This window comes from Pinus tabuliformis, chromosome Q, assembly GCF_031772625.1.
Source record: "Pinus tabuliformis cultivar Carrire ecotype Pingquan chromosome Q, CPIR1, whole genome shotgun sequence".
In the NCBI taxonomy this organism is placed as follows: domain Eukaryota; kingdom Viridiplantae; phylum Streptophyta; class Pinopsida; order Pinales; family Pinaceae; genus Pinus; species Pinus tabuliformis.
Genome location: NC_142296.1, coordinates 1,214,810,691 through 1,214,826,388, shown reverse-complemented (window position 1 = coordinate 1,214,826,388; position 15,698 = coordinate 1,214,810,691). Strand labels below are relative to the sequence as shown.

General features: G+C 31.7%; 1 protein-coding gene across 1 annotated transcript; it reads left to right on the top strand.

The window, feature by feature from the left end:
- The first annotated feature begins 1,318 nt into the window (after positions 1 to 1,318).
- LOC149224148 (cytokinin hydroxylase-like) lies at positions 1,319 to 8,604 on the top strand. Its single transcript, XM_089388095.1, has 5 exons — positions 1,319 to 1,652; positions 2,283 to 2,512; positions 2,745 to 2,992; positions 5,747 to 6,107; positions 8,140 to 8,604. Exons 1-5 carry the CDS (start codon positions 1,322 to 1,324, stop codon positions 8,602 to 8,604), a joined length of 1,635 nt encoding a protein of 544 aa, XP_089244221.1. The 5' UTR covers positions 1,319 to 1,321.
- Positions 8,605 to 15,698: the final 7,094 nt, after the last annotated feature.

Sequence of the window (15,698 nt, the reverse complement as noted above, 5' to 3'; positions counted from 1 at the left end):
TAAAAAGAATTATATTATTATTATTATTATTATTATTATTATTATTAAAATTAACTAATTAATTTCTTAGTCTCTTATTCATTAATTTTGACTTTAATTTATTTTTATTTGATTTTTCCATTTATTCTAGATTTGTTTTTGTTAAATCTCATATGCTTTATTCTTTTAATTTGTCCTCTCTTTATTATCCTTTAATTGGTTGGTCCTTCTTTTCCTATTTTAGTGTATTTTTTAGAATATAAAAATATATCAATACATTAAATAAATATAAATAATATAATATAATATGAATAATAATAATTATTGATAAAAAATAATGGTTGTAATTTAATCTAATTCCTATTTAATTTATGATTAGATTCTCTATCTAGTCTTGAAAATAAACCACACTAGATGATTAGAAACATGTCCACCAAACATTAGTGATATAATTTTTACACAATATATTTCTAAATATAAAATATTTTACATATTATTAAAATTATAATTATTAAAAAATAAAAAAATAATATAATTTTTAACTTTTCTTTTTAATATATATTTTATTAACCTAATGAAATTCTTTCTAATCACAAATTTAGTTTGTAAAGTCTACAATACATTAAAAATATCTTAAAATATTAAAAATATATTTATATATTTAAGAGTGTTTTAAATATTATAATATAAAATAATCACAATTTAAGTTGTAATGTAATTATTATAATTTGTTAAATTTTTCTAATAATATTTTTAAATTGATATTATAGTTTTTTAACTTCATCTAATAATATTATCATAATGTTTTAATTTCTTTTTGTTTAATATTTTTAAATTTATTTTATCTGAAATCTAGGTGAAATATTTATGAATTTAAAGTTAAATTTTGATATACACAATGGAAATATCCAAGTATCTAAAAAAAATGAACTTGTCCCTACAAAATTCAAAAATAATGAATCTATTGGAAAATTCAAATCTCATTTTTAATCGATTTTCTTTTTGAAAATTCAAAACTCATTTTTAGTCGATATTTTTTTGAAAAGTCAAAACTCATTTTTAATCGATTTTTTTTTTCACAAGATAAGAAAATTAAGATGAAAAGCGTGATAAATGTTGGACCACGCATTCAAAATTGGCATAGTGTCACGAGAAACAATCTGCATGAAAACTGCGAGAGATTTTCATTCCCGTAAAAACCTACTCTGGAGTAATAACACGATATATTTTATTAAAATCCGCTCTACATGGAACGCCAATGTTGTCCTCACCTTTAGTTCTTGAGTCTATAAATTGCATCTCCTCTTCCAAGACAGACACAGCTTCTTTATATTTTGTAGTCATGTTTCCATCAGAGGAAGGAGGAGCTCCTGCTGCTCATTATATCATCGAAACATTATTGGTGCTACTTTTTCTGCAATTGTTAAGTTTGGCGATGATCGTTTGCAAGCAGCTCTGCAATTTTCTTTACACCTACTGGTGGAAGCCACGCACCATCAAGAAGATCATGGAAAGGCAAGGAATCAGAGGCCCGCCGCCTCTTTTTATGAGTGGAAATCTGTGTGACATGACTAAACTCAGAGAGTGCGAGGCCGCAAATGACATGGAGCCTATCAGTCACGACATTGTGGAAAGACTCTTGCCCCACTATGTGCAATGGACAAATGATTATGGTATGTCAATTTTTGCCACTACTAGGCTAGAATTTTTTCATAAACTTTTGCCATTACTAGTTCTGCAACGACTTAGAAATTTTCTCAAGCTTTCTAAGGAGGATGAAATCTTTCCATATTTTCTTAAATTTTAAAAAATACTTGGATGAAAGAAATTTAAGATAATTTTTTATATCAATTTTTTTCAATTCAAAGTTTTTTATATTAATATAAATTTATAATAATTTGTTTGTTTTTAATATAGATTAATTATATTTAATAAGAGTTTGTATTTCAAAATTAAAGTGTTAGAGATTAAAGTTTTTAATAATAAAACTGATACATATGATAAAATTGAAAATTTTGAAATATCTTCGTAACTATTAAATAAACAATATTTTATATAGGAAAAGGAGTCCCCAAAATCACTGTAGAACATGCCACAGAAATGAAGTATTCCAATTTCATGTTTGTCAACCACAAGTTCAGTTACTGCGCTAGTATAGTAAATAAACATGATCATGCTACAGAAAAATGAATTAAATATTCCAATTTAGTGTTTGGCAACCACAAGTTTGACTGCACTCGTATAGTAAGGAAACATGATCATATTATAACTGGGGTAAATTCATTATGATATCGTGTGTACAGGCCGGCGCTTCTTATTCTGGTGGGGCAATGAACCTCGGTTGTCGATTACAGAGCCAGAGCTAATCAAAGAACTTCTCTCTGCAAAGAACGTCCTCTCCTATGGAAAATCCCAGTTGCAGCAAAAAGGTGTGAAGGATTTCATCGGCAAAGGCCTGTTGATGGCGAATGGGCAAGACTGGATAAACCAACGGCGTGTCACAGCTCCTGCTTTCCACCACGAGAATCTCAAGGTACTGGACATTGCAATTCCATGCACGTTATGAATATTAACAAACAAATTTAGACATGACAAAAGATCGATGGAGGAAAAATGCGAAAGTTGGGCTATATCTGAAAAGTTATCGGGAGATTTATTTAACTGGGAGTTATTAAATTTCAAGAGAATATAAAGCTGGAAGTGTTTTTTTTTCCATGATTCTTTATCTGTAGAGCAGTTTATTTGACGAAAATAATATTGTGCAGGGACAAGTGCCATACATGATCGAAAGTACAAAACGTATGATAAATGAGTGGAAGAGAAGTCTGGAGCAGGGGGCCGGAGCTGCGGAGATTGAGGTGGGCGAGCAATTTGCCCGTTTGGCTGCAGATATTATAGCGAAGACGGAATTTGGGAGCAGCTACGAAAAGGGAAAAGTAGTTTTTGAGAAGCTGGGTCTCTTGCAGAAGCTAGCATCTCGTGCTGGTCGTTACTCTCGGTTTCCCGGTAGCAGGTAAATCTGAAATTTACTGCCTACAAGATTTGGGTATATGATAAAACAGTTAAATGAATGGATAATGAATTATCCATTTCCTCCAAGTTACAAATGGATCTGAATCAATTTCACCGAGAACAATTGTGAGGTCTTATGAACGAAATGAAAATTTGAAGGTGAGTGAGTTCGAGTTTGGAAATTATATGATATCTTGTTATATTATAATATATTTTATATGGATTGAATTTTCAAAATATTTAAAATTTACTATTAAATTAATCATAACATTATACAACTAAGCAGCAAATGTTATAGATGTGCGTTATTTCTGAGTTGATAAATGGAAATTTATATATATATATATATATATATATAACTTTTAAAGAGATATTACTTTTAAGATTATAGGAAGAGGGGTTTAGTCTAATTTATAGATGAACAATTTTTTTGATTTGAATTTAGTAAAATAATTTTAAAAAAGAATGTTTTTGTTTTTTTTTTTCTTTAAAATGTATTTTTGAATGCATAAACATATTAGCACCATTAAAAATCTCTGAGATACTAAAATTTTATAGATTAAACAATATAAACTTTTACTTTTGAAAATCTATACAGCATTTTAGCTAAAATTTACTAGAAAAAATTTCATAAAAATTCATTTTGTTTATATATATATATATATATATATATATATATATATATATGCACAAATTAAGGAAGAGTCAACATAGTCAAAGTTTATATATATAGTATTTTTTTAGGGAGCCCTCACAGTCAAAAGTGACCTGATGGCCAAATTCTTTTCTTACAAAAATTCCTGGCTGATTTTATCAAAACTTTGCCTGAATTTGCATGATTATCACTCTTTCTTTAGATATGCACAATTAACCAAGAATCAACCTATTTTAAAATCAAGATAATCAGTACAAGGCACTTGTGGAAGCATCTTGTTGTAATAAGACTTAAATCATTAAACCCTCTCAACCATCTAAAATATAGTCAATTGAAAAAATCAATCCCATTAACTACTAGTGATTGTATTTAATTATTCCAATAATATTTCATTAAATGAAATATCTATAATTTAGAAGCAATGCAACATTAAAGTTATAATATATTTTGGTGTATATATTTTTCATCTTAGTTTAAATATCTTTCAAATTATAAATTTGAGTTATTAAGATGATAGAATGTTTTAACTATAAATTTTGGTTATTAAAAATTTATAATAATATTATGCAATTTTAAATTATTAAATTAATTTGTACATTTGAAAAAAGCTCAACTTCGTTAAAATCATGATAATGAGTACAATGCAGTTGTGTAAGATTCACGTTATAATAAGATTTAAATCATTAAACTCTCTCAATCATCTAGAATATAGTTAATTGAAAAAATCAATCTAATTAATTACTAGTGATTATATTTAATTATTCCAATAATATTTTATTAAATGAAATATCTATAATTTAGAAGCAATATCAACAATTAAAATATAATATATTTTGGGCGTATATATATTTTCCATATTAATTTAAATATCTTTAAAATTATAAAATTGAGTTATTATGATGGTAAAATGTTTTAATTATAAATTTTAGTTATTAAACATTTATAATACTATTTTGTAATATTTAAATTATTAAATTAATTTATACATTTAAAAAAGGTAATATAAATAAAATGAATAACGCTAAAAGTTTATTAAAAAATTGTTATTATATTTAGGGTAAAAATAAAAATAAATAAACTTTAAAGATTGTTGAATTTTGGTTTGAGGAGGAAAAAGCGTAAGAAGTTTCCAACTGAAGGACGAGATTGGTGTTAAGTAGCTATCCATATATTCACATATTTAAAAAATGGCTACTCAAAAAATAATTATTGAAATTAATATCCTGAATACTGGATAATATTCATATATTTAAAAAATAACTATTGTAATTAACATTCGAAATACTCGTTAATATTGGTCATACTCATCATTCTCAAGATTTTAAAATATTTTGAAATTCATAAACAAAGTTAAAAATTGATGGTCATGCTCATGCTCGTTTATTTTCGGAATCTGTGGTTTTTTTGGTTAGGGTTTCATGTACAAGAAGTAAACATCTGTTTACACACTACAAAAATACTGAAAACTTCAAAATACTCCAAAGGAATGATTGGTGTTATAGATATCAATTTTTAGTGATTTCCAATTATTATGTAATCAAAATATCATATTAAATAAAATAAAATATTTTTTAAATGCAACCATTTTTGCGGGGGCATTTCAGTGAAAATTGTTCGAGTTTTTTTTATGTTTCAACATGTATATTTTTAAAGCGGTTGTATTTCAGTGAAAGTTGTTCGAGTTTTCTTTTGTTTTTATGCTTCAACATGGATTTTTTAAAGCGGCTGTTTATTTATCATATATTCTGGAGTTTTTTTTTCATATTTTCTAATTTAATTGGTTCAGAATTAGGTAGGGATTTTAATTGGTTCAGAATTAGATAGAGATTTCTGAATTACAAAATTCTAAGTGTTTATAAAACATTACGCAGTATCTTAATTATTTTTTTGTTTTTCAGAAAATATATGTATAAATAAATTTTAAACCATAAAAATCAAAATTTATTCAAACCAAAATCTCCACAACTTAAATTGCTTAGAGACCGCCCTTATTAAATTTGCAGATAATTAACCATCTAAACTTTCAAGTTTCAAATCATTATTTTTTTGAAGTTTCTAATAAATTTGCACATAATTAACAATATTGTTTTGTATGGGCAGATTTGGTGTGAATCGACAAGTGATGGAACTGAAAAAGGATGTAGAGGAATCTCTGCAACAAGTGGTAGAGGCCCGGCGACGCGCAACGACCATGGGGAGGAGTTGCTCATACGGGCATGATCTGCTGGGATTGTTGCTCGCGGGAGGAGAGAAGGGGTCGACGCAGTTGACAATGCAAGAGTTGATGGACCAATGCAAGACCTTCTTCTTTGCAGGTCAGGACACCATGTGTGCTCTACTTACATGGACAACCATGTTGCTGGCGCTCCATCCGTATTGGCAGCAACGAGCCCGCGACGAAGTCCTCAGAGTCTGCAATGGCACTTCACTTGATTTCAATGCTCTTCAAAATTTAAAAATAGTAAGACATATTATCGTTCTCATACATTATTGTATAAATTTATTTTTGTTTTAAGTTCATAAAGGTTATATATTCTTAAAAATTAACAAAAATAGCACATAAATTTATTAAATTAAAATTAATACAATAGTACAATTATCTCATGGGAATATAAACTAGATTTAAGGAAGCAAAAATAATATAATTAAATTCTTAAGTATTCCATCCTAACAAAAATTTAATAAATTAGAAAGGATTTATATTTACTTTATTTTAAATTAAAGATGGTTAATTATTTTTTTTTTAAGATATAGATTTAATCAATATATTTATTTATATTTATTTTAAATGGAAATAATTTAAAATTTACAATATTATTATTAAAATAAAATGTAGGGTAGCTAACATGGTTGAAAATAAAGGTTGATTTTCCTGGCTTCTCGTCATAATTAAAATATCTTTTATTTGTTAGACATTTATTTTATTTTTATTTTTTTAAAATTTTATTAATATTGATGTGAAAATAAAATATTTTTATTTTTATTTTAAATAAAATAAATTTATACTTTATAATATTATTATTATGAAAATAAAATGCAATAACATATATTTTTTTTAGTTATTAGACTAGTTAATATTGTTGAAAATGGAGGTTCATTTTGAGTCATAATCACAATAGCTTTTATTCATTATACATTTTTTCTTATTTTTCTCGAATCTTCTTACTTTGTCATTGTAATAGTTTCTTCCTCTATATTGACTTACAAATTATATTGGTAATATTTTAATACTTATATTTATTGGGTGAAGCTGATCTAGCTTGCCGAGTACTTTATTATATTAAGTGATTTTAGGTTTTAGAGTGATACCAACGAAAATCTTTATGTTTAAACATAAATTCCCTATAAAGTAGGATTTACCATCTACCATTATATCTTTCCAAAAAATTTATATTAATATTTTTAGAAATAATCTCTTCCTACCATTTATATTTTTTGAAAAAATCATATTAAAACTCTAGAAATCATCTCTTCATCTACCCTATCAATATTTGTCAAATTATTGTGTTGATTTATCTACCTTCTTTCAACTTGTGAGACTTTGCACTATTTCATCTTATTTTGAATTTCTTCTTTTATGTACTTTGATAATAGAAGATGCCTAACTTCTTTTACCTTATTCTCCAAATTCTCAACTTTAATTATCATCCATATAAAAAAACTTACAATTATATGTTTTTATTATTGTAATCATTAATATTTAAATAATATTCTTTAAAAAAAAAATTACTTTTAAAATGATTTTTAAAACTTAATATTTTTCTACTACACTCATCACTACATTTTCCTGAAAAAAAAATTAAAATTACACTTAAGGTGATTTTAAAATCTTATTTTTTTACTAAACTCATCACTACATTAAACCTAATCCATCTTATTATTATTCTTTACCAAAAACTCATTTACATACACTAAACTCATTACTACTCTAGTATATTTAAAGTAAACTTATACTCTAAACTCATCACTGGTTTACTTTATTTAAAGTAAAAACTCATTTGCATACACTAAACTCATCACTACTTTAGTATATTTAAAGTAAACTTATTCAACATATGCAAAAATCAACCGATTAAGCAAATGTTTGACTTAAACATTCAGTATTATAACTTAATCTCCTTCTCCCTTTTGAGTAATCTCACACTCGTCCTTACCTAGTGTCCAGGAGACACTAGGAGAGAAGATGTTAAATGATTAATATATTTTTATTATTAGTGTGATGGGCATTTTAATTATTATGGATTTCATTAACTCAGCAGCTAAATTATTATAATATATTTCTATTATTAGTGTAATGGATTTTTTAATTATTATCGATTTCCCTAGACCACACTTTTATACTTTTATATAGTGTCGATGAAAATTACAAAACCTTTATACTTTTGTATAGTGTCAATGAAAATTACAAAACCTTAATTTGATCGGGAGAAAAAACTTCTAATATTTTTAATATATTTGATGTTAACCTAAGTCAATGTATTTTTTTCACGCAGATGGAAATGATATTGAAGGAATCTTTGCGACTGTATACACCAGCAAGCTTATTTGCCAAGGAAGCATTCACGGATATGAAACTGGGCGATCTCTTTATACCCAAGGGACTATCCGTATGGATTCCCACGCTGGCCATTCATCATGACAGGAACATATGGGGTGAAGATGCCAACGAGTTCAATCCACAGCGTTTTGCTCAGGGGACTGCAAAGGCGTGCAAGAACAATCCTATGGGCTTCATACCATTTTCGCTGGGCCCTCGCAAGTGCGTAGCACAGACCTTTGCCATCATGGAAGCCAAAATAGTGATGGCCATGATCATCACCACTTTCGCGTTTGATTTGTCTCCTTCCTATCGCCATGCCCCCATTTCTGTTCTCACGCTCAAGCCCCGCCATGGCCTCCAAATCATACTCCGCCGCGCCAACATTCACTCACCTTCAACTACATCAGTGACTGATTGATTGGTAGGTGCTTCTTGGCTTTTTCTCTACACCTAGGGTTGTAGAAAAGTGTCCCGTGGTTCTTTTAATGAGATGTCCTGTTTGTAGATCAGATTTGAAACCAGATCTTGGAGAGCGTGGTGGGCAAACAATGGCCAACGTTTGTGAAGAATTCTTTCCAGTACAAGCGCGGAGTGTCACGGGCATGCGAAGTGACAGATTGTAGAACTAGTTATCTGTTTCCCTATTCTCTCTTTTGTCTCTGCTTAGCTTGGGCACTGTAATCATTACAAAGAGTCTCTGTAATCATTACAAAGAGTCTGTGTTTCTGACTTGTCATATTAAAGTTGAAAGTGAACACTATGACCATGACCATGACCACTTTCAGTGGTACATATCTGAGTTTGCCTCGTAAATCCTTACTGCCCTTTAACATGGTTGATCGCTAAAGGCCATCATAATTAATCATGCATGTAACCGTTTCTATGTTTCATGGCAAAAAATAAAAATGTTTTGCGGGTAGGGTTTATGTAAACGTACTAGTGTCATTTCCATGTTTCAAATGTAAAAAATATCACCGTCATTTCCGAAGGCATAAGATAAATCTTTGTCATTAGCATTCGTATAAACAATCTTATTCTGTCGTCGATTGTCCTTTGTTAGAACCAATACTAGATGAATGATATGGTACACGGAATATCATTGTCATTTAGTACCTTGGATTTATTTTAACTTTCACTATTGTAAGATTTACAAGTATCTGAGCTTCGGCACCATGGCGCATAGTGATTAATTCACAAATTTTCATATTATGCCGGCATGTAAATCAATCACTTTTTTATGTATTAATATTAAATTTATATACAAACTTTATATGATTTTTAATTTATATATATATATATAAAGTTATAACCTTCCAGTCTTATTATCTTGCCCGCTTATAACATTGCGTTGACGAAAAAATGAATGGTAATATATCGAGAAAAAAAAATGAATCTTAATATACCAGGTTTATATTGTTAAATGAAAATGATTTATTTTCTAAATATATTAATTTTATTTATTTAATTTTTAATTAGTTCATTTTATTATATGTAATGATGATTTTGTACTATTTCTTTAGTGCTGTGCTTTAGGGCTGACCTCCTGTTGCACTTTCTTTCTTCTTGCCTCGGCCTCAAGCTGCTCTCTTCGCCCCTCTCGAGCCTCCTTCGGGTGGGGTTCATCCTACTCCTCTTTCAGATGAGCTTGAAGAATATACCTCTTCTTTCACCTCCCTCATCTCTTCTTTGAGACGTCCTCGCTCAAGGCCTCCTATCTCCAGGTTTGTCATGAAACTCAATGACATTCCTGAAATTGTATTACATCCAACTCATCCCCATCGAGTTTCCCTCTCCCTTTCTGAGCATGGCTTGGTTGGGCAATCTACATGCCTTTGGCCTTTTCCCAAATTAGTGAAGGAGTGCGTCGAGCAAAACTGGTCACATTCAATTAGTGGGAAAATCTCCATACGGTTCTATGGAAGGGTATACTACACATTCCATTTCAAAACCAAAGAAGACAGTGATCCAATTTTTAGGTACATACCATATTTCATGGACACAAGGGGACTTTATCTTAATCGTTGGATGCGAAATTTCAATCCTGAGTTGGATGTCCCGAATGTTGTTCTAGTATGGGTGCGCCTCCCCCACCTCCCACTCCACTACTAGGGAGATGAGTCACTTAAAGCTATTGGAAACGTAGATGGAAAATACATAGCTAAAAATGAACCAAAGGAGAATATGCATGCCTGTGCTCGTATCTGCATGGAAGTCGACCTTGAAAAAGGCCTTCGAGAATTAGTAAAGATCACAGTTGGATGCACATACAACAACTAAACTACGGACAAATCTTGTTTAAATGAAAGGTATGTCACGAATACAACCATTTTGCTAAAAAAATGTACAAAAAAGAAAGAAAATGATGAAGTAGAAGTTCTAGAATCCAAATGGGAACCTGTTAAAAAATGGAAGAAAGCCAACAAAACCTCCTCTCAGCATGCTCCTCCCCTTTCATCTCCTCCTAATCCTTCTCCCTCTCTTTCAATGATTCCGCATCGATCTCATTCCCTTTGGTCCTCTTGACTCCTCTGTCGATCCTCCTCTGGCCCCTAATGAACCCCTCATCCCTTTCCCCTTCCCCTTCCTCCCCTCTCGGTCAAACCTCCCTACCTCCCTTCATTGTCTCCTCTCCCTCTAACTTTCATGTTAGCCCTACTCCCCCATCCTATGAAATAATTCATACAAGAAACCAATCCTCCTTATATCTTCACAAAAGACAAGGAAGAAAGACAAACAGGTAATGAAGAGTTGAAGTTGTTGTAAAGGAAATGGAAATGGGGAATCGGTGGATTCTTTCCTCAAAAAAAATATTGGAAACAAGGATAAAAATCACCACTCTAATAGAGAGAAAGGTCCCTCAACATCAACCCAAAATAAATAATGACCCTGAACTCCTAGGATTGCAGAGGATTGGGACAATCCCACAAATTCAACTAAGTCAAAGACATCCTAACATTTGAGAATCTAGACATATTCATGATGCAAGAGACCAAGATAAATGAGAAGGAAATGAAGAGACTTATTGAAAAAATAAGGAAATATGATGGAACAACTCTCCAAGTTGTAGGGGCGTCTCGAGGAATTTGCACTTTATGGAGGAAGGACATCTAGGATCTACAACACCAACAGAAAGGTCTACAATAGATAAAAAATGAATTATGAAATAAAACAAATGAAGAGAAAATTTGCCTCTTCAATATCTATGCACCAAATCACTACAGAGAGAAAGAGATATGCTAGACTCTCTCAAAAACATTTTACTTCAGGAACACAACAAGAACATTATTTTAAGAGGCGACCTAAATCTAATAATGAATATATAAGAGAAATCTGGAGGTACCTTCCACGCTGAGCCTTCTCGTGATATGCTGAAAGTCATAATCAAAACTCAAAATCTTATGTAACTTTCTTCATGCAATGGGAAGTATACATGGAGCAACAAAAGAATAGGACAAAGCAACATTAAAGAAAGGTTGGATCAAATTCTAATTTAGGACAACATAATAGCCAATTACAGTTCAGTCATATAAAAAATTATCCATACCTCTGCATCTGATCACAAGGCTGTTGCAATAAGCTTAGGAACCTTGGGAAATTTGGGACCCCTCCCATTCTGTTATTGCCCATCATGGAACAACAATGAAGTAGCAAAGAAAATAATCACTAAGGCATGGTCACAGGAAATCATTGGATCCCCAAACTTCATTTGGGAAACAAAATTAAAAGCAATGAAAAAATATCTAAAATCTTGGGTCGAGCTCAACCACAAAGAAACAAATAACAAGAAAAGAGATCTAAAAAAGAAATGGACTCATTACAGGAAAGGAAAGAGTGCACAAAAGAAAAAAAAAAAAAAAAGGCAAATCAAGGGGAAAAAAATGTTCTTAGAACTTTGCAGGATTAATAGAAAGGAGGAAGAGGAATGGAGGCTAAAATCTAGAAGCCTATGGATTCAAGAAGGGGACAATAATATGACCTTCATCTGCAATTCAACAAGGATGAGAAGAATAAAAAACAAGATTGACAATCTAAAGGGCGAGGGAGATTTGAACGAAGAAGCATTCACCCACTTTAGAAATCTCTTAACTGTTGATCCAACCTACTATCACTCCAATATTTCTTTTGAGTTGTTTGGAAAGAAATGATTAGAGGTAACCACAAACCTACTTTGGAGATTAGGATCTAGCCTTCCTAATGCTCAGAGAGGGCTTTCTCTTTATGATTTAACTTTGTTTTAGTTATTTGATTTTAGGGTAGTTATGATTGTACTTGGGTTTTGATTTGGATTTGGTGGTGGGATCACTTACTTAGATGGATAGAGGGATGCATTTTACCATTGGGCTATGGGGTAAAATGTCAAGAAAACAAGACTGGATCAAGTTCTAAAAATAGTGTCTACAGGGAAAGGTAGTTGAGTTATTTCAGATCTTAAGGCTGGATGGTGAATTTGGTTTCAATTGGATCCAAAGAGTAATTAAGGGTTCCTCAGGCCGGATTGTAAAAGAAATGAAAGAGGTCAATCGATATGGGAGAGCAATTAAGGATTCTCAGATCCAGATATCAGAAGAAAAAATAGAAATGATCAAATCTTCAAACAGAGTGTACTTAAACAAATTCTGAGATAAATTTCTAGTTAATTCATTCACTTTAGATAACATGCAAGTTTGTGAAATACATAAGAAGATAAAAAATTTGACAAATAAAATACTTCACTATAACAGCTCAACATGTGAATCCTGTAATGCAATCTTTTTATTACTCAGTTCAGTCTGCTGACTTGAAAAACTGGTACAATAACCCTCGGGTTTATGATTAATACAACTCTATAAATGTATAACAATCCACACTCAATACTTCGAAATATGAAGTATTTATATAAAAATAGTTTACAAAATATCCCAAACTGCATTGGGAAGTAATCTTGGAGAAAGAAATATCTCCATGCAAGAAGATAGAAACAGATGTTCAACTGTTGTATATTGTCCCTATTTATTTGGTTGTGCTGTCTTTATGCTCTAATATTTTGCTGTTTATTCTCGACCGTGCTGCTGGTCTTCATGCTGGCCATTATTTTTACTTTGACCATTCAACTGATACACTTTGATCTGGTTGGCTTGTTACTTTTTCTTTGCTGTGCCCTTTTCACTTTGACTGTCAATTTTCACATTTTGACTTTGTATTTTTATAGTAAGTCATTCAACTTTTCCCATGTGTCTGCATTTGGTAATTGAATATTTACCATCCTCCTATAAATTTCATTTGCCTTTGTGTACTTGCAAAAAGTGGGTTTATTTACAAAAAGGTGTTTTACCTCATGTTGGAGGTAAAACAGGTTCTCAAATGTTTGATATAGAACCTTTCCAGTAGGCATCCCTTTCATGGATGAAGTATTTAACTAATCTCTGGCCACCTCTCTGATTCTCCTGTTGTAGTCATCCTGTGGGATCAATTTATCATTTGTTACCAAGGGATTTGGCAAACCTTTTTGTCTCAAAACATCAAACTTAACCATGAACCTGTCTATAGCCATCTATATGGTTTGGCATTTATCTTCAAGGTTCACAATCAAATTCCTCTTGGTGAGGACCTTTTTTACCTCTACTATTGTGCAAGTATTGTCATGTATCTCCAGCTCCTGTAATTCATATTTGTTCTTGGAGTTGAAGAAATGAATTATTCTAGTGGCTTCCTCTGGCATGTCTCCCAGTTCTTCTTTAACTCTTTGTATGGCTTCTGTAGCCTCTTTAACTAAGTCATTTTGCTCAAATATTACTTGAATGGATGGCCAAATATCATTGACAGAGTCAGTGATATTGGCCCATAATTTTTCCTTAGCTTGGCTAAGTGGCTCCTTTAATGTCAGCTCTTTCTCTAAGCTCTTTATCCTTTCATTCATTCTGGTTTCCTTTTGTACTTCTTCTTTGTGCATAATTTAGGCAAAATTATTGTCATTCTCAAGACTAGTTATCTTTTCCTTAAGCTTGTTTATTTGTGTGGTCTGAATGGACAAGTCTTCCATTGCCTTGACCAATTTACTAGCCTCATCACCTAGCTAGGCGGTTGCTGATGTCGAACCTATTGTTGATGAAGATGTTGTGGAAGCTGGTAGTGTTGTAGCCATTGGAGCTGTAGGAGCCAATGATGATGCCAAAGTGGATGGTACTATTGTGGTAATTGTTGGAATGATAGTGGAAGGGGTAGTCTCAAGGCTGTCCTCTTTCAGTTGTATCAAGTTGTCCAACTCCTTCTCCATCTTTTTCTACTGATCATTCAATTGTAAAATGAGTTCTGTCATTTCGCCCTGATGTGTTTGGATCTCAAGGACCTCTTTTGTCTGTAGATGCTCTGAATGAGGAAGTTTCAGTTTATTTTTGAGAGCAACAATGTCCTCATTCTTTTTCTTTATTAACTTCTCAATAGCCTTGATATCATTGGGATCATGTCCCACCTCAAGCACCAAGTCTTCCAGTGACTCGATCTCATTGCCCTTGGCCTGTGAGGAGGCCTTTTCCAATTTGTACTGTGTTGTAATGTTATCCAATGAACTTTGAAGCTGATGTGCAACGATAACTTTACATATTAAGGTGGAATAGATCATCTCACATGCCTGCTTATGGAACTCAATTTGTTCAATGGGATGAACATCATTGGCCAAAACCTCAAAATCCATTTCCTTGTAGTCCGCTGATGTTATCAGCTGCTAAACTGTAGGTTGCATGAATGACTTCTACATTTTTTTTGTTTACATGTCAAAGGCTGACATCAACCTACTTTGATTTTTTGGTGTCTTCTTGAAGTATTGAGCATAAGTTTCAGCGTTCTACTTCTCATTCCTCAACGTGTTTTCCTTGTATCTATTTTTGATGTCCCTTTATTTATCCATAGGCCTGGTGAATGAAGAAACCTCAACACTGAGTTATCTCTCAATAAGTTGAGTGTTTGATGTTAAGGGTTTGTGAGTTTCTCCTGAAGCTACCGTGCCTTTGCTTTTTTCCACCATTGTAGCAGTGCCAGTGATTTCCACTGAGTCAATGGTGTCTTCTTGTTCAGTTACAGGATTAAGCTTGGTTCTCTTCCTATAACTAAGCTCAAATTGTTCATATGTGTTTTCCATAGCTAAACTGGAACCTTCTTCCATATTTCTCTTTGGATTCATGCCTTCATTTGCTGGAGTCTGTAACATAGGAGGAAAATTCATTGGTTCTCCAAGTTTTGGAACCTGGAGGAAGGAACTTGTATCAATCGGTTTCTCTACATCAACTACAGTACTGTCCATATCTATTAGAGTGTCTTCTGACCATTCTGATTGGTTGGAAAACCTCTCATTGTTTGGTTTTGGATGATGGATGAAAGTTCCCAATTTGACCTTTCTCCTTAGATTGTTATGACTCCATGAGGGTCATACTGCCACATAAAGTTGCTCTTGAAATTCATTTGTTGCAAAATTTTATCTGCCTTTGGTCCAGCTTCTCTGGTATTACAAATGAAGGGGCCCAATTGATTTTTCATTTT